Consider the following 22,181-nt stretch of genomic DNA (forward strand, 5'->3'; position numbering starts at 1 on the left):
CCTTGCAAAATGCGTGGCCTCAGACGTGAGGTCCACCCCGGGACCTCCTGGGCCGTCCGTCAAGGGCGTTCTGTGGCTCGGACACCAGGCCCTCGCTGGGCTGCTGGAGGCCCATACGTGTGTGTGTGGCCAGAGCACCGTGCCGTGCTCGCTCCGCTGACCTCAGTGTTGGGGTGTCCCTGTTGTCTCCGCCTAGGATTCCTGGCGCTCAAAGTGGGGATTTAGGAGTGAAATGCAACCACACTTGACCAGCCTGAAGAGCAAGGGGTGGAGATACCTTGTGTGTCTTTCAGGACGTCTTCTTTTCCTTGAGTCATTTCACTGCCTCTTAGTGTGTGTGTGTGTCCTGATGTCAAATTGACGGGAGGCAAAACTTTAAAATTCTGGAAGTACATTCCACAAACAAAGCTCCCTCTTCCTTCCTGAGAGTTTGGGGTATTGCTTTGTTCGAGTCCACGAAGCGTTAGCACTGCAGCACCCTGGGCCGTGCCACGCACTGCACCCCCGGCCTCCTGACGCAGGCATGTTGAGGAGCTGGCTGGAGACCGTCCCCCCCCTCTTGTGCTGCTCACCACAAGGCCTTGGGCCAGGCCGGGTTGTTGACGAGACCAGCCCAACCGGGCATAGTCTGGTGAGGAACACCCTGAGTCCCTGGGTGCAAAGAAATGAAAAAAAAAATAATAATAAAAAAAATAATGATAACAAAAGCTATTCCCTTCACACGAGCGTGGTCCTGGGTTTGCGTCTCCGGATGTGCCTGTCCTAGAACCCACGGCGCCCGGCCCTGCCCTCCACCCCGCCCCCCACCCAGGACGGGCACACTGGGTTTATATTCCCAGTTACATTGCTTTCCAGAAAGACAAGATCCCTGTTGGATGCCCATGAAGCTTATGCTGAGTAAATATTGACAAAGTAGTCTAAAGAGCAAACACTTTGACATTTGTAAGGTCCACTGGAAGGTCTTGTATATATTTATACAGCAGGAATGAGCACCGCATACCAATTTTCCTGAACTTGTTCTGACATAATTCTGCATGGAGAGTGTGTGTGCAGGTGGCTGAGAGGGCAGCTGAATATACACACGGAGGACGGGGCCAGGGCTGGGTCAGGGTCTTCTCTCCCATCTGGAACAGACCCGGAAAACTTACTGTGAGCTTTTACGAGACCTGCTCTTCCAGGAGGAAGAAAAAAGAAACAGAAAAAGAAAAAAGAACGAAAGAAACCCCCACAAAACCTTGTTTTTTTTTTTTCTAATTTATTGCAATTGATGTACTTTCTCCTTACTTCGTAAAAATTTTATTGATGTTTTCGTACTTTATGTTTATTAAAGATTGAGCCTCAAAAAATGTAATGAGTAAAAAATGCTTGCTTAATTTAAATTGTGAATCTGTCTGTTAAGAAATGCATTAGGGGTAGGAGAAGCATAAGACATATTAATTGACAGACAGGAACTGCTGTCTCTGAGGTTGATACAAGTAATTTATTACTTTAGAAATGAATGCCACCTCCAGAATGTGCTTCATTAATTTCAAATTTAGTTTTAATTTCAAGCTGTTGCCCCTTGAGAAGAATAAGGTGGCAAATTATGTTTGAAGAGCAGATTTTTTTTTTTTTTTTGCTCCAAAGAAACACCACATTTTAACTATTTAATTTTACAAATACACGTGCCCGTCTACTTTGCGGCGTTTTCCCTGCGAGTCGAGAAGAGAATGTTCTAGGTGGGCTCGGCACTTAACTAACGCTCTTTTTTCTTTCTTTCTTTCTTTCTTTTTTTTTTTTTTTCTTTTCTCTTCCTTTTGCTTCCCCCTCCCGGTCGCTCCCTTCCCCGCCCGCCCCGCCACCTCGACACCTGCCCGCACGACACCCGCCCCGGCAGCCTACGTGTCCGATGAGCTAAAGGCCGCCGCCCTGGTAGAGGAAGACCTGGACCCCGAGGAGAGCGTGGCAGATGGGGAGCCGTCGGCCAAGTACATGTGCCCCGACAAGGAGCTCGCCAAGGCCTGCCCCAGCTACCAGAACTCCCCGGCGGCCGAGTTCTCCAGCCACGAGATGGACAGCGAGTCGCACATCAGCGAGACCAGCGACCGCATGGCCGACTTCGAGAGCGGCTCCATCAAGAACGAGGAGGAGGCCAAGGAGGCGGCCGCGCCCCTGGAGGACACGACCGTGTCGGACAGCCTGGAGCAGATGAAGGCCGTGTACAACAACTTCCTGTCCAACTCCTACTGGTCCAACCTGCACCTCAACCTGCACCAGCCTTCGTCCGACAAGAACAACGGCAGCAGCAGCAGCAGCAGCAGCAGCAGCAGCAGCTGCGGCAGCGGCAGCTTCGACTGGCACCAGAGCGCCATGGCCAAGACGCTGCAGCACGTGTCGCAGAGCCGCGCGCTGCCCGAGCCCAGCCTCTTCAGCACGGTGCAGCTGTACCGCCAGAGCAGCAAGCTCTACGGCTCCATCTTCACGGGCGCCAGCAAGTTCCGCTGCAAGGACTGCAGCGCCGCCTACGACACGCTGGTGGAGCTGACCGTGCACATGAACGAGACGGGCCACTACCGCGACGACAACCACGAGACGGACAACAACAACCCCAAGCGCTGGTCCAAGCCCCGCAAGCGCTCGCTGCTGGAGATGGAGGGCAAGGAGGACGCCCAGAAGGTGTTGAAGTGCATGTACTGCGGCCACTCGTTCGAGTCCCTCCAGGACCTGAGCGTCCACATGATCAAAACGAAACACTACCAAAAAGTGCCTCTGAAGGAGCCCGTCACCCCCGTCGCAGCCAAAATCATCCCCGCCGCCCGGAAGAAAGCGTCGCTGGAGCTGGAGCTGCCCAGCTCCCCGGATTCCACGGGCGGGACCCCCAAGGCCGCGATGGCGGACGCCAACGACATGCTTCAGAAGAACTCCAACCCCTACATCACGCCAAATAACCGCTACGGCCACCAGAACGGGGCCAGCTACGCGTGGCACTTCGAAGCCCGCAAGTCGCAGATCCTGAAGTGCATGGAGTGCGGCAGCTCCCACGACACCCTGCAGGAGCTCACGGCCCACATGATGGTCACCGGCCACTTCATCAAGGTCACGAACTCGGCCATGAAGAAGGGCAAGCCCATCATGGAGACGCCCGTCACGCCCACCATCACCACCCTGCTGGACGAGAAGGTGCAGTCCGTGCCGCTGGCCGCCACCACCTTCACGTCGCCCGCCAACACCCCCGCGAGCGTCTCCCCGAAGCTGAGCGTGGAGGTCAAGAAGGAGGTCGACAAGGAGAAGGCGGCCCCCGACGACAAGCCCAAGGAGAAGGAGAAGCCCTGCGAGGAAGAGGAGAAGTACGACATCTCTTCCAAGTACCACTATTTGACTGAGAACGACCTGGAGGAGAGCCCCAAGGGCGGGCTGGATATCCTGAAATCCCTGGAAAACACGGTGACGTCGGCCATCAACAAGGCCCAGAACGGCACCCCGAGCTGGGGGGGCTACCCCAGCATCCACGCCGCCTACCAGCTGCCCAACATGATGAAGCTGTCCCTGGGCTCGTCGGGGAAGAGCGCGCCCCTGAAACCCATGTTCGGCACCAGCGAGATCGTGTCGCCCACGAAGAGCCAGACCCTGGTCTCCCCGCCCAGCAGCCAGACCTCGCCCATGCCCAAGACCAACTTCCACGCCATGGAGGAGCTGGTGAAGAAGGTCACGGAGAAAGTCGCCAAAGTGGAGGAGAAGCTGAAGGAGCCGGAGGGCAAGCTGTCCCCGCCCAAGCGGGCCACCCCGTCCCCGTGCGGCAGCGAGGCCAGCGAGCCCATCAAGATGGAGGCGACGGGCGACGGGGGCTTCAAAAGCCAGGAGGGCAGCCCCAGCCCGCCGCGGGACGCGTGCAAGGAGGGGAGCCCCGCGGCCGAGCCGGCGGAGAACGGCAAGGAGCCGGTGAAGCCCACGAGCAGCGGCCTGAGCAGCAGCACGGCCATCATCACCGACCACCCGCCCGAGCAGCCCTTCGTGAACCCCCTGAGCGCCCTCCAGTCGGTCATGAACATTCACCTGGGCAAGGCCGCCAAGCCCTCCCTGCCGGCCCTCGACCCCATGAGCATGCTTTTCAAGATGAGCAACAGCCTGGCCGAGAAGGCGGCCGTGGCCACCCCGCCGCCCCTGCAGTCCAAGAAGGCGGACCACCTCGACCGCTATTTCTACCACGTCAGCAACGACCAGCCCATAGACTTGACGAAAGGGAAGAGTGACAAGGGCTGCTCTCTGGGTTCAGTGCTTTTGTCACCCACGTCCACATCCCCGGCAACCTCCTCATCCACGGTGACAACGGCAAAGACATCTGCCGTCGTATCATTCATGTCAAACTCGCCGCTCCGCGAGAATGCCTTGTCAGATATATCCGATATGCTGAAGAACTTGACAGAGAGCCACACGTCAAAGTCCTCCACTCCTTCCAGCATCTCCGAGAAGTCTGACATTGACGGGGCCACGCTGGAGGAGGCCGAGGAGGCGACGCCCGCGCAGAAGAGGAAGGGCCGCCAGTCAAACTGGAACCCCCAGCACCTGCTGATCCTGCAGGCCCAGTTCGCCGCCAGCCTGCGGCAGACCTCCGAGGGGAAGTACATCATGTCAGACCTGAGCCCCCAGGAGCGCATGCACATCTCCAGGTTCACCGGGCTCTCCATGACCACCATCAGCCACTGGCTGGCCAACGTGAAATACCAGCTTCGAAGGACAGGTGGAACGAAGTTCCTCAAAAACCTGGACACTGGCCACCCCGTGTTCTTTTGTAACGACTGTGCGTCACAAATCAGGACTCCTTCCACGTACATCGGTCACCTCGAGTCCCACCTGGGCTTCCGGCTCCGGGACTTGTCCAAACTGTCCACCGAACAGCTTAATAATCAAATAGCACAAACCAAGTCGCCCTCAGAAAAGTTGGTGACGTCCTCCCCCGAGGAGGACCTGGGGACCTCCTACCAGTGCAAACTTTGCAATCGGACCTTTGCGAGCAAGCACGCCGTTAAACTTCACCTTAGCAAAACACACGGGAAGTCCCCAGAAGACCACCTCCTGTATGTGTCGGAGTTAGAGAAGCAGTAGCATTTGCTTTCGGTGGAAGTGACTGGAATTTGCTTTGAGGGAAAACTGTTGCAGGCACCTTAGGGCCCCTCTGTCTTGTTCTTGGCACATGTTCTTATTTTAACTGCAGAGAATCACTCTGGGCTGGACCGTTTTGTATAACTGTACAGTGTTTAATAGAGGTGCATAATCAGCTGTTGTTACTGGTAAACTATGAAGGTTAAAACGCAGTGGTAAGTGTTTGGAACTTTGTGTAAATGGGATTTAGTTGTGAGCATCCCCTCGATGCTTCAAGCTGCATGCATTAACAGACAGTTTAATTAAGCATTTATAACGAAACCGGGCACACTTTTTCCACGCGGCTCGAGTGTGCTGGCATTTCTCACCCTTTCATCTTTAGCCCTCTGAGTACTTTGAAGCACTTTTGCATTAATTTGGTTAAAAAATAAAATAAAATAATAATAATGTATGAAGCTCTGTTTTTTAAACTCCTTACCAGCTTAGTTATAATTAATAATATGAACCTCCATTTATGCAGGTCTGCAGGGGTATAACACGCCTTGAAATTTAAAAGAATATTATTTTCACATTGAAACATAGATGTATATATTGTATAGATTTCAGACTCTCTTATGAAAAATGTGATTGTGGTTTAAATGACCTTTTTTCCTGCATTTATAGCAACAGTGTTTTATGTACCTGCTATGCTCCGGGCATAAGCCGTGCCTATGTATAGTGTATATTTCTTTTTTTTTTTTTTTAATTTCTTTCTTTCTTTCTTTTTTTTAAGGTCTATGGATTTTGTTGTTGTTTTTTTTTTTACATGCAAACATTGTAAATTATACAGAAGATACCACAGATAGCATTTATAAAGTATACAGAAACATTATCTGAAAGCAAAGTATGATTGTTTGTTTTGCTATACAGTACATCTATATCGATAGAGGTTCATGTTTAAATTATACATATTTATTAGCATCATATTATCGTTTGTTTTGACCAGTCTGAATACATGAGGCCAGGAAGTGACATCCATGGCGGGCATCAGAACTATTTTGCACATGATTTTTAAAGGTATTTATTAGAAATCAAAGAACGCTCGAAAGCAACTCAGTGCTCAAAGGGTTAAGTCTATTTGAAAAGAAAAGAGGAGAAGAAGAGAAAAATAAAAAAATTAAAAAATAAAAAAAAAAAAGAGCAACAGCCACAAAAAAGAAGTTGTACTGTATCTCCTAAGCATTGATAAAGCCTTTAAAATGTTTGTACTGTAATACTTTGCTTAAAAGTCACGAGGCATTCTGTGATACGACCTCTTTCACTTATTTATACGCCCTCTCGGTTGTTATTCCATATTGTAGGATGCCTTTTTATTTCGATTGGTAACTTTCTGTTTTGTTCTTCCTAATTATTCTCCCAAGATCCCACACTGCAGCTTTATCTTTAGGCTTATGAAAGGTAACCCGTGGTTACCGGCTCTCCAAGTGATTTTGTTCCTCTCCATTTTTGGCAGTTAATTTGCAGAAGTAAATGACAGCTGACACCATATGAGAACCTATGTATAAAATATTGGCATGTAAGCTGCACAGACACTGTAACACACTCTGTGCCCTGTTTTGTTGTTGACAATGAACCACCATTATGTGACTCTTCATATAACCCTTTTTTCTACGGCAGCATTAAAATCGTCTTTTTTGCTATAATTTTGTGTTGCGTTCACCATTATGTCTGAAATGTGCTACGACTCACGAGCACATTAAAATTAAATTGTATGCGATCTGTTTATGACTGAGTTGGTTGCTGTGCCTGCCAGGTGCTGGCAGTCGGAAGCTGCCCGTAAATCAGGGGAGTTTTAGTGAACTTTGGCGTTTGGAGAGCGGGGAGCCGTGTCTCCCTCTCTCTCTCTCTCTCTCTCTCTCTCTCTCTCTGTGTGTCTCAGAGGCTGCGTGGACAGAATTTTCCCTGAGAAGAAAACGTCAAAGGGAGGGAGGCATCCGCGTGAGGTTGGAGGAGGCGATGTTAGAAGCCACCGGGGGCCGAGCGGCAGGTGCCACCTGGTGACCCGCGTGGGGTGGGGAGGTCTGGTCTCCCTTCTGGACGTGCGTGCACGTGCGTGCGCGCGGAGTCAGGGCCCGAGCCCTGCAGGAGGCAGGTCCGCGGAGAGAGGCCTTCAGAAGACCCGGCCCAGGGCGGTGCCTTGCTGCCGATTCGGGCTTTTCACGTAGCAGACAGCAGAGCCACGCAGGGTCGGTGGACTCGGGCGTCCGGAGCTCCCTGCTGAGGCCACCCCGGAGGACGAGGTGCGGGGTGGCCGTGGGGAGGGGGGTGGCGCCTGAACCCGCACACGGGAGGGGTGGGGAGAGCATTTATATGATAATCACAAGCTTTTATTAGCCCTGGCAAATCATGCCAACAAAACGCCGGGAACATCATGTAAAATTGTAAAATACCTTTATTACTACATTCAGACGACTCTCGCAGTTATGCAGGATCGGAGCTCCTAACCTAGAATTATACAAATGAGAGATGTATTACATCCGTGTAATACATAAAACACCTCAACTTGGGGAAGAGGGAAAAAAAAAAAAAAAAGAAGAAAGAAACTCTTTTATTAAAAATTTAAATTAAACCCTTTCAGAGATGTTCGGCAACACGCCCACGTCCCTTCCCCATCGTCCCCACCCCTTTTGTCAAGACAAGTCCCAGATTCCTGTCTGCTGCGCTTTCTCTCCGCAATCCACGTCTCTCCGGGGCTTGAGGGAGAACCTCGCTGGGGTTGCGGACGGGCCTTGCCACCGTGGGAGTGCCCTGCACCTGCTCAGCCCCAACGGGGCTCTGTCCCCGGGCGGGGAGCACTGGGCTTTCCCTTGCGGGGGACGGGCCTGTGCCGCCCCCCGGTCCTCCTCGGCCCGGGTCCCTCTCCGAGTGGTCGTGTGCCCCGCGGGCCTGGACCTGGAGGAGTGCGGCACACGATGCGCTCCGCCCCGGGGGGCCGGCTCCCCCCTGGAACCGGGGCTCAGGGGACAGCACCCTCCCTCTTGTGCCTCCCGCATCTTCACATCCTGGAGCCCAGATTTCCACTCTTGAATTTTTCACAGGTTAAATATAGCATCGGTTTATTAGAATCCAAAGTCCTGCGTCTAACAGATTAAACTGACAACACTTCCATCACCACCGGGCCCATGTGGCTTGAAGGGAGATGGGATTTGTGCAAGGGAGGGTGCCCCCCTCCCCCCACCCCGACTTTACGGTTTGGGAGAAGAACCTGACACTCAGCCCATCGCGTCCTCACCCCACCTCAGGATTATCTTCAGGACTTCCCACTCGGGGCGTAGGAGTGAGGGCTTAGAGCCAAGGTGGGTACCAGGTGATGGCGCCCGTTTGGCACCGGGGGTTTGGCGCCAGCAAAGGGGCGCCCCGGGGAACGGGGCCCAGAAATTAGTGCCACCTCGGGAGGAGATGTAGTCAACTGGGAAGTCGAGGGCCCTCATCCCGAATTCAAATCGAGTTTGACGTAGTGACGGTGCCCCAGACCGTGCATCCCGGGAGGAGGCTGAGAGGGGCTGGTCAGGGCCTCACCCCGCTTGCCACCGTAGGGCCATTTACTCCGGAGGTCACCGAGCCCTGTGCTGGCTGGAGAGCGGGCCGTGGCCCACAAGAGCCTCCCATTGCCAGCCCAGCAGGACCCTGATTGTCTGGAGGCAAAGCGGGCGGATCTCGAGCGGGCATTCCCAAGCCCCCGTACTTGCGCCCCGCTTCTCCCGCGGTTGGGGCTGGTGGAGGATGCGAGTATGGGAAGGGACGGGGCCTCCCGGGCAGGGCTTTAAAGGGCCCTGCGAGGAGGAGGAGGAGGGACGGTGCCAAGTGAGGGAGGTTTTAATCACAGGTGTGTGGGTGACCCCGACCTCACCCCGCCCAAGCCCGGGCTCGTCGCAGCCCCACTGTATATCTTCCAGCCATCACATTTACACAGTATCTTAAAATAACATTTGTGATAAATGTGCAATTTAACTAATTTATGGTGCTATGATGTGCTCAGGGCTACATGCAAGATGAAAATCTTAAATGGAGCTTGAACAGCTCACTTCACAACAAGAAATCAATATGCCACATCTTAGCTATTCGCCGCAGTCAACATTTAGCAAAAATATCAGTGATGTATCTTTAAGTTTTAGGCAGCAAGAATTCTATAATTAACCAAAATCGTACATAGTTAGAGAGGGTTGGTTATGATGAGGACCCAGATCTCCCTGGCATCTCCGTTCTATTTTCATTCTGCAAAAGGAAAAAAAAAAAAAAAATATATATATATATATATATATATATATATTGATAGCCACCAGAGAGCCGCTTCTCCCCAGGGTGCTGTGTGCTTAGGTGGACGTGTGAGCCTCCCCAGCAGAATGCAGGGCTGTGTGGTCTCTGCCAACCGGGAGGGAGTCCTCTTCTCAAGTTCAGACCGCTCCGGCCAGGTGGGCTTCGGGGGCCCCAACCCCTGACCAGCACCCGCCCGCGCCGCAGGCCTGGTGAGCCAATAAGACAGAAGAGAGAAGAGGCCCCGGTAACCTATTCGCAGTGCTGGGGAGCGCTGAGAAGGAGACAGGAGCCCATGGGAAGCAAGGCTGCCTTTTGCAAATCCGGTGTGAAAACTTGTTGTCTCCAGAGATTTCTAAGTCATCGAATGGGAAGGAGACAAAAAAAAAAAAAAGAAAAAAGAAAATTTAAATGATTTTATTTTTTTTCCTCAAATTCATCTGTGAAGTTGTCTCGGAATTGGAGGATTGCAACGGCATGTTGTCCTGTGGACGATGTAGCACAAGAACAACGCGCTTCGTTTTATAGGGAAGCCGACGTGAAAATGAAAACACGCAAACCCCAGCGCCTCTCTTTAATGATAGATGCCTTAACCTTAAAATAATAGCTATTATCCTTTTAGCTAATGGAGAGAATTACCATTCTTGCTCTGCCAAAGATAGTTATTCTTTTGGTAATAGAAACACTAACCTTTTTTTTTTTTTTTTTTTTTGTTTTCCCTCCCCAGGGATTTATCAGTAGGCACGTGTCATCTTTGGCGAAGGGAAACTGAAAACGCATCTCCCGTGGGACCCCGGTGCCCGTCGCCACCTCTCGGCCCTGCGGCTGACCCCGGGGGACACGGAGAGGGAAGTCGTGCCCGTGAGCCCGCCCGGTTCCAGGGTGCGCTGGCCTCCGCAAGCCATGCTGTCGGGAGCTTCGGGAACAATCCGGGGAAGGCCTCGGCTCCGTGTCTCGGCACACGGCCCCTGGGGAAGGAAAACTCCCTCTGGCAAACCCCACCTTCCTTCCCGTGTGTGGCGTGGCGGCAGCTGAGGGCCCCCAGGGTCAGGCCCAGAGTCTGCTTCGCGGGGACCTGCTGGCTGTCCTCCCGCTCCGCGTCTCCGAGCCCTAGGGGACAGGCCATTGCTGGACTCCCGGGCACCGTTGTCTCCCCTCCCCAAGGATTTGCCAGGAGGCCACCCCCAGGAGGATCTTAAAGGCAAGCAAACCCGGTGCTGGGTGGGCTTTGGCAGCTCCTCGGGCATCCAGGACCACCTTTGATCTGGGACCTCGCTCCCGGTGGCCCCGGGCACCACAACGGATTTGGCAAAATTGCTGCTCGGTGGCCTGACCGTCAGCCCACGATGTCTGGACAGTCCCGGACAGAGCCGGTGACTCGCTCGGGCCGCGCCGTGAGACCTAAAGCAAAGGTAGCGGCTTCTTCATGCTCAGCATTCGGGGAGCGGGCGGGTGGTCAGTGCCCTTAACCTCCCCCCTCTCCCCGGGCTCCAAAGAGCCAGTGTGGTCAAAATCAAACCCCCGCGCGATGGAAGATCAGAGGCACCGCTTCTCCACCACCTTTGTGGAATGTCATGTGCTCGTATATTCTTAATAAATCATCCCTGATGATAATGATGATAAGCTAGGTGACCTCTTTCCGGGGATGAGCATCCACAATTAGCTCCACCCGGGAGTTAGGATGCGCTGTTATTTAACGTCTAACCCGTGCCGTTCGACGCAGAGGCCACGGCCACGTGGGACTACTCAGATTTAAGTGGAATGAAATGAAAGGCTTAGTTCCTCGGTCGTAGCGGCCACCCGTCCAGCCCTCGGTGGCCACCTAGGGCTAGCGGTCACGCCGCTGGGGCGGCACGGGTCCGGAACGTTCCGGGCGTCACGGAAAGTTGGTTTGGACGGAGCTGTTCTTCCCGCGAGTGAGAGCTCGTGGCTTAAAGATGAAAGCGTGTGCTTCCAGGCCTGGGTATTTCTAAGAATCCTCCGTTTGCCAATTCGGGCACAGGCAACCTTGTCACGTGCTAACATCTCCGATCAAAGCCAAGGACGCACATAATTAACCTTGAGCGTAAAATTATAAACAGAAGTGCAAAGCACCCGTGTATGAAGGTGCCGATCGTCCCTCCTGCCGTGGACAGGCGCAAAGCCCAGGGATGGGCTGCACGCGGCCGTGACCTTGCCCTGCCCTTAGCGGGCGCGCGCCCCGCAGTCCTTGTGCTGCTTGTTCCCTTTGCCCAAGCGGACCTGAATCCTTCTCCGGGGCTTGGAGACTCAGACGTGGCCGGCGTGGCCCGTCGCCCCCACACGTGAGGACGGCGAGTCCCGTGACCCCACTCAGGCCCGCGGACCCCACGGGGGCCCCCGACCCGCCCCCTGCTACAGCCCCAGGCGCTTCGGGGGTGCAGGGGGGGGCTTGAAGGTCTGTCCCGCTCTCTCTTTCAAAATTAAAACATATAAATCGGACTTTGGGAACGACTTTTGAAATTCAGAGGGGGGCGGGGAGGGACGGTGAGTTACGTTTTAAAAATTACTGCGTTTCAACATCTCACTTCCATTACTTTTTTTTTTTTCCTCCCCACAGCAGGATTCCAGGGACACATTTACGACCGTCATAATTGTGAGTTAGAGATCTCCCAGGCCAAGTGAAATGAAATTACGAGAAACTGAAATCTGTTTTAATTGGAGCATTTATGGAAAAAAAGAAGTCAGACTGGCTGCTTTTTCCTTTATGTGGCTCTCCGGTTCGGGGCCATACCTGCGTCCGGGAGCCTGGGCCGGCCAGACTCGGGCGGCCACAGAGCAGGGAGGAAGAGAGAGAGAGAAGAGAGAGAGAATGAGGTAGGTGTGTCAGGAAGGACTCATTTTCTTAGCTTTAAAAAAAAAAAAAATGAAGGTACAGTGGCGGGAGTTCCGCCTCAGTGACCATGAAACCGAGTCGGCAAAAGCTGAAGGACCGGGCTCCTGAAAGCCTCATCAGGGCTTGTCATCGCTCTAATGAATATCATTTAAATTGCTTTGTATATTGGTGGAGTTTGGATGTCGATTTAATTTGTGCATGTGTTTGAGTTCTTCTGCTTGGCTAGGCTAACAGAGAAGCAGCCGCCTAATGAAAACTGAGTTGGTGACAGTGTGATGTGCTCCAACCCAGTCAAATGGGTTTGAAGGTCTGCAGTGACAGCTCTCAGGGAGGAGTGGGTCTGGCCGGGGTGGGGGGGCGAGAGGGGAGGCTTTCCCAAGCGGCGGGCGTGTGGGGACCTGCGAGGTGGCCGTGCCGGGGACCCACGTGTCGTCCTCGGTCCTCGATCGCCGCTCAGCCCAGACCCCCCACCCAGCAGGCTGAGCCACCCCGTCCCCCCGGCCCAGGGCGCTGTGCCCGTGGAGCGAGGTCCCCGCGGCTCTCCCCTCCCGTGGATCAGCGGCACGCAGGTGAAATTCCTGGGAAGGCCACCGCCCGGAGCAGGGGATGTGGCTGGAGGCCCCCCGCTGGGATAAGAGGGCATCCTCATGCTCCAACACCCCAAAGACGCAAAGGCCTTCTCCCCCGTCGTTTCACCCCCTGCCATCCGGGGAGGGGGGCGGGCTGGGCTCTCGTGGGAACTCTGTGTAGGTGAGGCCGGGGTGGCCTGCCTGCCCGGGGGTGGGATGGAGGGCGGATGGGGGTGGCGGGGCCCTGCCACTATCAGGAAGGTCAGCCAGGCTCCTGTTTGCAGAAACACCACAAGTGCAGGCCGAGCATAAACCCGGTTGTCCGCTTGCTCCCCACGCAATCCCTCAGCTCCCTGGGTGGTTCTGGAAGGAGCGTGGCCTTCGGCCGGGGCGTTGCAGGCAGGGACTGGGTGTCCGGACTCCGGGCGCTGCAGCTGAGCACCCGTGGCCCAACACCCAGGCTGTCCCCGGGGAGCCGAGCCAGCGGGTGGGCCCAGGCCTGGGGGCTGGGGAGCGGGGACCAAGCCTACGAAGGCAGCGCCCTTCTCTGCACCCCCTGCACCCCCCACCCGCCCCGCACTTCTCAAGGCCGGACCGTCAAACGGGCCCAACCCGCCTTCAGCCGCCTTCTCCAGCCTCTCGTTGTAGCTTCTCAGAGGTTGTCAATCGTCACCTGATCAACTCGGCAGCACATAACCTGGGAAAAATGAGCACAAACGAGGATGCGCTTGGGGGTCTGGGCTGCTTTCTCGGCCTCTCGACCCCCCTCCAGCCCGATCCCTGCAGGAGTCTGATGGGGGGGGGGGGTTGGTCCTCCTGAGGCTGTGGAAGAGACAGACCCAATCCGCGGAATCAGACTCAAGGTGGAGATGTGAGGCGTCCACGGGGCAGCTCGACCCTCTGTCCCCTCTGTCTCCCGTGGAGAGGCAGGCCCGGGTCGGCGCGGGGCAGCGGAAGGACACGGGGCCCGGGGCCGGGGCTCCCTGGAGGCTCTGGGAGCAGATGGAGGAGGGCGTGGAGGGGACTTGGGCCCCACGGCCCCTTTGGTAGTAGGCGTTGGCTCTCCTGAACGTGGGGGCCCATGGCTTTGTCGTGAGCGGAGGTCCGAGCAGCGTCTGCGTGCCTGACACTTGAGGTGGGGGCCCCGGGAGGCTCTCCTGTGACCCTGCACGGTTCCCAGGGGGGCTGAGCCTTCGCGTCCCCAGGGGCTGGACCCGGGGACCAGAGGGCAGCCCGCCCACCCCGCCCCCACCCTGCACCGGCACCAGGGACCAAGCAAAAGCCTAAGACCCGGCGCTGGGCTCGGGCCAGTTTGGAGCCAAGCTGGAGAAAGGAGACAAAACAATAGTGACAAATAGATGTCAGACGTCCGAGCTCGAGCGAGGGTGGGCAGCAAACAAAGCGGAATTACAAGGCTCAGTCCCTGAACGTGGAGGAGCCCTGGCGGGGAGCCCATCCTCGGCGCGGCGGGCCCGGGCCTTGAGGGTCCGATAAGATTGGCGACTGCAGGGACACGAGGGCAGGGGAGGCCACGGCCCCGCTGTGAGGAATAGTCGGGAGGCCTGTGGCTCGTCTGCGGGGGACGGTCACCTCCTGAGAAGCGCCCCCCGGATCCCCTGAAATTAAACGCTGCGGCCCCACAGGTGGTTTGCCGTCTGTCTGTCTGTCTTTTCCTGTAACCCGTTCCATGGTGTTTCCCACGTGGGGCTCTTTTAGGATGTCTCCCGCAGATTCTTAACCAGGTAGGGGTTGTGGGCACATCCACTCCCTGGCGTGCAGGCTGGCGGGTCCCAGGGGCCCTCGCGCCCCCCCCCCCCCCCGCCCCCGCTGCCTTCCAGAACTCGGACCTCACGGCCGCCCCTTCCCTTCCAGTGCTCGTCGGGATGCTGTCGGCAGGAGTGGGTTCGGGGTCTCAGGCGGGGAGTGTGGCCCAGGGACGCGAAGGCGGGGCTTGGCGGCTCCCGCCACCGCTGGGCGCAGGTGCCTGGTGCTACCCCGGGAACCCGGCTCCCTCCGTCCTTCTCCCTCTCGTGTCTCCGCTCCGCGCGTGGGCAGCTCCCCGTCCAGGTCCCGTGCAGCAGCCTGGGGGCCAGCGCCCGGGGCGGCAGGGATTGGGGCGCTCCTGGACAACCGCTGTGATTCTGCCTCTCCCCCGAGGCCAGGTTCAAGCCGCACGCTTAGGGTTCAGGTTTGGGATGCAGAGGGCTCCGTCTGCAGGGTGGTGGACGTTCCTCTTTGTGTCTTGCCTATGTCCAGCCGCAGCTTTGCCACTGGGGTGATGAGCTCCAGGGAGATTCTCAGGCTCCTCAGGAGGCGGCTCCTCTGAATAAAGGATCTCGGTTTTCTAGAGAGCAATAGGGCCAAGGCTGGTGGGAAGCCGAGCTATGGGACCTCCACTGGGCGCCAGGGGCAGGTCGTCCTAGTGGCAAGCACCGGCGGGGCGGGGCAGTGGGCAGCGTCTCCTCTTCCTTGGGTGGAAACGTCCCTGGACGCTGCTAACCTTGGGACCCTCCTGGCTGCTTAAGGGACAGCTGGAGGGCCGTGCCCTACAGACGGGGGCTTCTCTCGCCCAAAGGCTTTTGGTCCTTTCTGTCGCACCTCCTAGCCCCTGAAGTGGCTGCGGACCAGAGTGTACTAGAAAGTAGATTCCAGAAAGCCGGACTCTCTGGCGCCTGAGCCGAACGCTGAATGTTCAGCTGGCAAAGGTCGTGGACTGTCGCCTGTGGACGGAGTAGGACCTGCAGCTCGTTGGGTGTGAGCCCCACTTAGGAACCAGACAAACTCGACTTTAATTCATTGCCGAGTCTTGGAAACGGGGAGGTTTCAAACAGATCTCTCGACGTCACATTGCTCCGTGACAGTGCATGGCTGCCCACCTCAGGCAGCGGCGCGGTGGCTCTCGGGTGGCCCCCACCCCCACCTATTTGTCTCCTGGGCTAGGCTCCTCCAGAAGTGAGGCCGGGATGGGAGATGGGCGTTGGAGGGTCGGCTGTCCCTCTGACAGGTGATCCCAGGAAGCACAGGTAGGACCGAGTGGGAGGTGAAGGGGGCAGGGGTGAGAGGGGACCGGTAAGGGGAGGAAGCCACTTCCACGTGCATTCAGGAGCAGGCTGCCCTGGAAGGCTCTGCAGGATCCGGCCAGGAACCCCCCGAGTGGTCCCATCCGAGGGCCAGGGGGCTGGGCATCCCCACCTCCTGCCTGTTGCTGGCTGAGCACTTCCCCCACCACCACCCGTGCATGGGGCGTAGAGACCCGGGGACTTGCAGGACGAAGCCCTTGGCGGGCACAGGGGAGATGGGCAGGGGCTCTATGGAGCACCTGCCACCTGGCTCATCAAATGTCCATGTTCCTGTGTGGCCCCTGCACTCCTGTAGGCCTTAACCAGGGGGCTCCCTACCTGTTGGGCCCCCGCACTCCTATAGTCCTTAACCAGGGGTCCCACTCCCAGCTGGGCCCCCACACTCCTGTAGGTCTTAACCAGGGGACCCCTCCCATGTGGCCCCTACACTCCTGTAGACCTTAACCAGGGGCCCCCTTCCCCGCTGGACCCCTGCACTCCTGCAGGCCTTAACCAGGGAGCTCCCTACCCATTGGGCCCCAGCACTTCTGTAGGCCTTAACCAGGGACCCCCCTGCCCACTGGTCCAAGTGGGAGGGCTCCCCACGAAGGGGAGTGACTGGGCCAAGATAACTCCCCACGTCAGCCACCAGCCACGGAGATGCCTCGAGAGCTCAGGGGCCCCCCACCCCCCACCCCCTGCTGTTTCCACTCCCCTTTGCTACTTATTCCAGGGAGACTGGAGCCCCGGATGCCTCACTCATCCGTTTTATTTTATTTAGTTATTTAATTATTTACTTATTTATGTGTTTATTACCCATCTAGTTCCAGAGATAACGTAGGGCTTCTGTACAGCTCATTAATTGCCTCATTGCTGGCTAGAAACAGTGAGATTGGCTGAGAGGGGAAGGAAGTACAGTGAGCGGTCGGGGGGGGACCCCAAGAACCAGGAGACGTGGGAACCTGGCGAGGGGCTGCAGCGCCCCACCTGCTCCGGGCCGCACAGGAGGCACAGGAAGTCCCTCCCACAGGAAGTCGCAGCCCCGGCCCAGGGCACACCTTGCGGTGCCCAGCAGGATGGGGGCACCCCCACCACCCCAGCCAGGGAGGCCAAGGCAGCTGGCCTTTGCACCGTCCAGGCTCCTGGCACCCACTGCCGGGGGTAGCGGTGGGCAGTGGGTGGCAAGGTTGCGAATGCCAGGAGAGGAGGCAGTCCTGCAGCTCCAGACGTCGCCCATCCTGCCCCCACCCCACCCCCGCCGTTCCTTGGTGCGAGCAGATGTGTCCTGCCCCCACAAGAATGCCCTGTCATAAAGTTAGTGTCGGGATCCACGGGGATCATAATAGAATCAAGGTGGGCCCAGCTGCCCTGAGAACGTGGAGGTGAATTTGCAGCCCGTGTCCTCCCCCCGCCCCCAGGAGGGCTGAGGGGGGCAGAGGGAGCGCGGCACCGCGGCGGGGCGTAGGGGGGCCGCGACCCCCAAGTTCCCGGCAGGGAATGACCCCACATCACCCCTCCCCGTGCCACCCGGCCTGCCCCATCCCGCCGGCCCCAGGAAGGCATCGTGCCCACACTGCAGCCCCTTAGGCCCGAGGGGTGGACAAAGGGGGTCGGGGGACTAATTTCATTTGGGTTTTCTCTGCTGAGGCCCTGCCTGGCAGCCAGCTCTCCCAACACCCACATGTCCCAACTGCTCCGTCCATCAGCTCTTGTCCAACTTAACTATTCATTTTATGTATTTTAATTTGGGCAGAACATTTATTTGGCTTAAATTTCCTTTTCAGGGGTTGGAATGTGCCTTCCACACACAGGCAGAGATGATCTGCTCGAATTTCGTCAGAAGGAGTTTAGTTTACAAAGATAGTAACTGAGCTATTAAAACCAACAACCCCTTTTAAAGCAAACAGACCATTAAAATATAGGAACAGTTTATGGCATAAATAAAATGGAGGATATAGATTATTTAAAGATAAGATTTTCAAGAAACAGGGATAAAAAAACATTTAAATAATTTCTCCACGATATATATTTCTTTCTTTTTTCTTTTTCTTTTTTTTTTTTTTTTTTACAAAGTGAACTTCAAAATGCAAATGCAAATTAAAAAAAAAAAGCACAGAAAGACATTAAAAATCCATCTTCTTAGTCAAGGCGTACAAAAAAGGCTTGACTTTTCCTTGTAGATCTGTAGATGATTTCAGAGGGGCGGGGTGCGGGGAACTACTTGAATTCATAAATGGCAGGATTCACCCAGCTTGGGAAGCCACACTGTGGAAAAAGAAGCAAGACATTTGCTTCTAGATCATTCTCTCGGGCGGGCTGACAGAGACAATAATTTCGTCCATTAGTCCGATCCATTGTCTTCCTTCGGCGCAGAAGTGCTGTACCGCGGAGGTAGATTTCCACTGCTATGCGTATTTTAAGGGTTATTTGGCAACACGAGTAAAGCTAAAAGTAGCCTCTTAATCTAATTAATTGACATTTCTGAATCTTGCTTTCACAACAACACATGGTTTCATGTTCTGGGTTTTAGCACTTGTCAAGCTTTTTTGGAGAATGTTTTGGTCAGAATGACAAGATAATTTGTGGCTGAGACTCCAAGCTAGAGAAGTGTTTAAGGCTATAATGATTTATTATCATCACAGAATAACAAAATTTACCAAGTGTTTCATCAGAATTTTTGAAATAAGTTTGCCACCATAGGAGAAGCAGCCGGGTGGGGGTGGGCTGCGCGGAGCCGGGGAGGGCTCGGGCTCCGCAGGCAAACCCAGCCATGACCCAGCCCTTCCCATTCCTCCCATTTCCCTCCGACCGACCGCGCGTTTCCTTGAGAGAGAAACCCCAGAGCATTTTTAGGAGGACGAGGGGTGGTGGAAGCGCAGAGAGAGAAATCAGACCTCTCCCCCGGCTCCGCGAGCAGGAAACCCAAGTCCCCGACTCCGCTCGTAACATATATGTGGCTACAGCCAGCGATGAATTTCTACATTTTGGCACCGGTCAGAGTGAAAGTAGTCGCACTATCTATAGAAACTTTGAGATGGAGAACACTTGGAGTATGCTACTGAAAATGCAAGAAACACATTTTTGAAAGGATGAAATAATATCACTGAGTGACAGTAAATTAACATGCTGACATTTGCAGACTTTCAGAGCATTGCCATAAAAAGAAGTAATACAACATGACTAATTTGGACTTCTTCTTTCTTCCTTCCTAGGCAGAGACAGCCCTGCCCCTCCTCGGCCACCCTGCAGGCTGTGCCCAGCCGGCACTTCCTCCTCTTTCCCGGGAAACACTCCCGGCTTCCCGCTGCCGGGCGCCTCTCGGAGACGCTGTGGAGACGGCGAGCGGGACTCCTGCGCCCACGGGATGCTCTCTGGAGTGCCGGGCAGGTGGTCCCTGGCGGGCGGGGGGCATGGCCTGCCGGCCCACCCCGCTCCCCCTCCACACACACACCGTGCAGTGCCGGGGCTGGGGGAGTCCTTGCACACCTTCCAGCATCATGGCACAGATGGAGAAACTGAGGCACAGAGAGGCTCCACGTTCCCAGGCCTCTTCTCTCCCTCCGCCCCCCACCACCGGGGCCAAACATCCAGCCCCGTAAGTCCTCCAGGTGAAAACGGGCATCCCGGCCACCGCCCTGCTGGGAAATAAGCCTTCTGCGGAAGCACCCGCTGCACATTTGCTAAATTAATGAAAAAGGAACTGCACGGGGTGAGTCGATGCCCCGGCTCGGTGTGTCCGGAGTGGGGGCTCTCACAGCCGGCCTCCCCCTCTGTCAGACACCGGGGTGGCCGTGCCCTCCCCGGGGAGCAGGATGCTCCTTTGTTCTGCGAGCTGGGTTTCCCAGGTGAGCGCCACCCCCTTCCCAGCAAAAGAGACAGGGGGTCTGCATTGTCGCCCCGCACGGTGCCCGGCCCCCTGGAGGGGCTCGGCCGACCTGTGTTCAATCCTCGGGACGTGACACAGGCTCGTTTTCCTCTTGGAAGAGCACGAAGGAGTTTCTAGAAACCACTGCGCTGGGGTGCCCTGGAGAGCCGCACGGGCGAGGCACCCAGGGGCCAGGGGTGGAGGTGCTGAGACTGAGCCCCAAGCTTTCTGTGCAGCCTCAGATCCTGACGGAGACCCAACCCCGGAGGGGCAGGGGGCAGGGAGCAGCCGACGGCTGGACCTTTACTTGGTGTCGTCTGACCGCGGGGACTTGGCTGATGTACGAGAAGCCCCTGCAAGAGATGAGCCAGGCGTGGACGGGGTGGGTGAGGGTGACCGTGGCCGTGGCCCAGACAGGGGCGGAGCTGGGGGGGACACGGGGAGGAGCCCAGGCTGCAGCAGGGAGGGGAGGGCGGGGGTGAGCGTGAGTTGCTGGCCTGCCGGGTTTCAGATTTGGGCCCAAGTGGGGGTGGGGGGGAGCAAAGAGAAGAGGACCCCGGAGGCCGGCGAGCCTGAGTCTCCGCGGGGCCAACGTCTGTGCTCTGGACCCTCGGCCTGGAAAGTGAGCGTCCGCCGGGGCAGGCGACAGGCCAAAGGCTCATACCTGCCGTGCTGTTGTGATTATTAAAAATCAGATCCCGGGCAGCCCTGGTGGCCCAGCGGTTTAGCGCCGCCTTCAGCCCAGGGCGTGATCCTGGAGTCCTGGGATCGAGTCCCACATCGGGCTCCCCGCATGGAGCCTGCTTCTCCCTCTGCCTGTGTCTCTGCCTCTCTCTCTGTGTGTGTCTCTCACGAATAAAATAAATAAAATCTTTAAATAAAAAGAAAAATCAGATCCCACCACCAGGCCCCGTCCGTCTGGCGGAGGCTGCTTCAGCACCCCCGACCCCTCACTCCCCCCCGACGCCTGAGTTCTGGGCTTGGCCCGAGGCCTGACCCGGCCACCTGATGATTTGAGGAGCCCACTGGGCTCGGGTGGGGGACACATGAGGGATCACGGATGGGCCACCTTCCCTCCATCTGCCCGCATCCCAGCTTTCTGCGCCAACACCGACCCGTCCTGTCCCCGAATGTCCACCCTGAGTTGCAAGAACAGGGGTTTCTGGGGAACACGCAGTCTCCTGCTTGTTTTCCTTATTCTGAGCAAAAGCTGAGTGAGCTCAGAAGCGGGCGGGCCGGCTGCGGGCAGGGGGTAGGCACCTTGGGTGTCCACCCGGCCCTCCGACCTCCGCCGGCTATGCCTGGCCTGCCCCCGCCAGGCCCCTCTGGACCCTGCCGGACCCCGCTGGACCCCACTGGACCCCACTGGACACTGCTGGGCCCCGCAGGACCCTGCAGGACCTCGCTGGACCCCGCCGGACCCCAATGAACCCCGCAGGACCCCACTGGACCCCGCTGGACCTCGCTGGATCCCACTGGACCCCGCTGGGCCTGCGTGAGCCCGGGCGGCCAGACTGTTACGAGCTAACCCAAGTTGAGACTAACCTTTCAGCAGAACAGTTTGAGTTAAAATAAAGGGATTGAAAAAGAGTACAATGACCAAAAAAATCTATAAAAATGCAATTGCGCTAATATAATTTTATCACTTATTTAAAAATTTAGTCGACCCAAAAGACTACCAAGTGTGAAATTAAGGAACAGCTCCTCTACTTTTATGGAAATCACTCTTCCTCACTTGTCTAATAGCCTGATTTTGTCAGATCATTTATTTCCATGGTTTTAAAATGAGCTTGACAGACAGAATTTTATAACACCACTTTACTGCAAATAAGAACATCATTTTCGCTTATTAAAACTGAAGCTTAGAGAAAGCATTAAAATTAACAGTTCACTCTGCTTTAACCTTTTGAATCCTGCCGCGACGTTACGGGGAAGGCCGCGCGCGAGGGAGGCCGTGGGTCCCGGGTGGACGCCGGGCGGCGGGTGGGGAGACGGGAGCCCGGGGAGACGGGAGCCAGGGGGTCGGGAGCCCGGGGGAGTCGGGAGCCCGGGAGGGATGGGAGCCCAGGGGGGACAGGAGCCCAGGGGGTCGGGAGCCCAGGGAGACTGGAGCTGGGGTGTCAGGAGCACGAGGGGTCGGGAGCCCAGGAGAGTCGGGAGCCCAGGAGGGATGGGAGCCCAGGGGACGGGAGCCGGGGGGTCGGGAGCCCGGGAGAGTTGGGAGCCTGGGAAGGATGGGAGCCCAGGGGGGATGGGAGCTGGGAGCCCGGGGGGACGGGGGGGACGGGAGCCGGGGGGGTGGGAGCCCAGGCCTTCGGGGACTCGCCCAGCTGGAGATGGCCGTGCTGTGCCCTGTGCCCCTGTGCCCTGTGCCTGGCGGGGTCCACGGCCCGACGATGAGCACCAGCCATGGGAGGCCGGGCTGCCACCCGGGGGATCCCGCAGGGCCACTTAGTGTGCGG

General features: G+C 56.6%; 1 protein-coding gene across 5 annotated transcripts in view; it reads left to right on the plus strand.

Moving 5' to 3' along the window:
• TSHZ3 (teashirt zinc finger homeobox 3) overlaps positions 1 to 21,615 on the plus strand; it is an 86,000-nt gene extending 64,385 nt beyond the window's left edge. For 2 of the 5 annotated variants that reach the window (XM_072782849.1, XM_072782859.1), the window contains one exon: positions 1,877 to 6,843. In XM_072782849.1, the coding sequence (XP_072638950.1) occupies positions 1,877 to 5,082 (3,206 nt within the window). In that variant the 3' untranslated portion in view covers positions 5,083 to 6,843. Of the gene's footprint in view, positions 1 to 1,876; positions 6,844 to 7,185; positions 7,359 to 8,070; positions 8,415 to 10,099; positions 10,785 to 11,950; positions 12,208 to 19,066 lie in introns of those variants that run through there. The other 3 variants (XR_012010027.1, XR_012010018.1, XR_012010020.1) reach the window with 3 other exon arrangements.
• Positions 21,616 to 22,181: the final 566 nt, after the last annotated feature.

The sequence above is a fragment of the Canis lupus genome, chromosome 1, assembly GCF_048164855.1.
Source record: "Canis lupus baileyi chromosome 1, mCanLup2.hap1, whole genome shotgun sequence".
NCBI classification, from domain to species: Eukaryota; Metazoa; Chordata; class Mammalia; order Carnivora; family Canidae; genus Canis; species Canis lupus.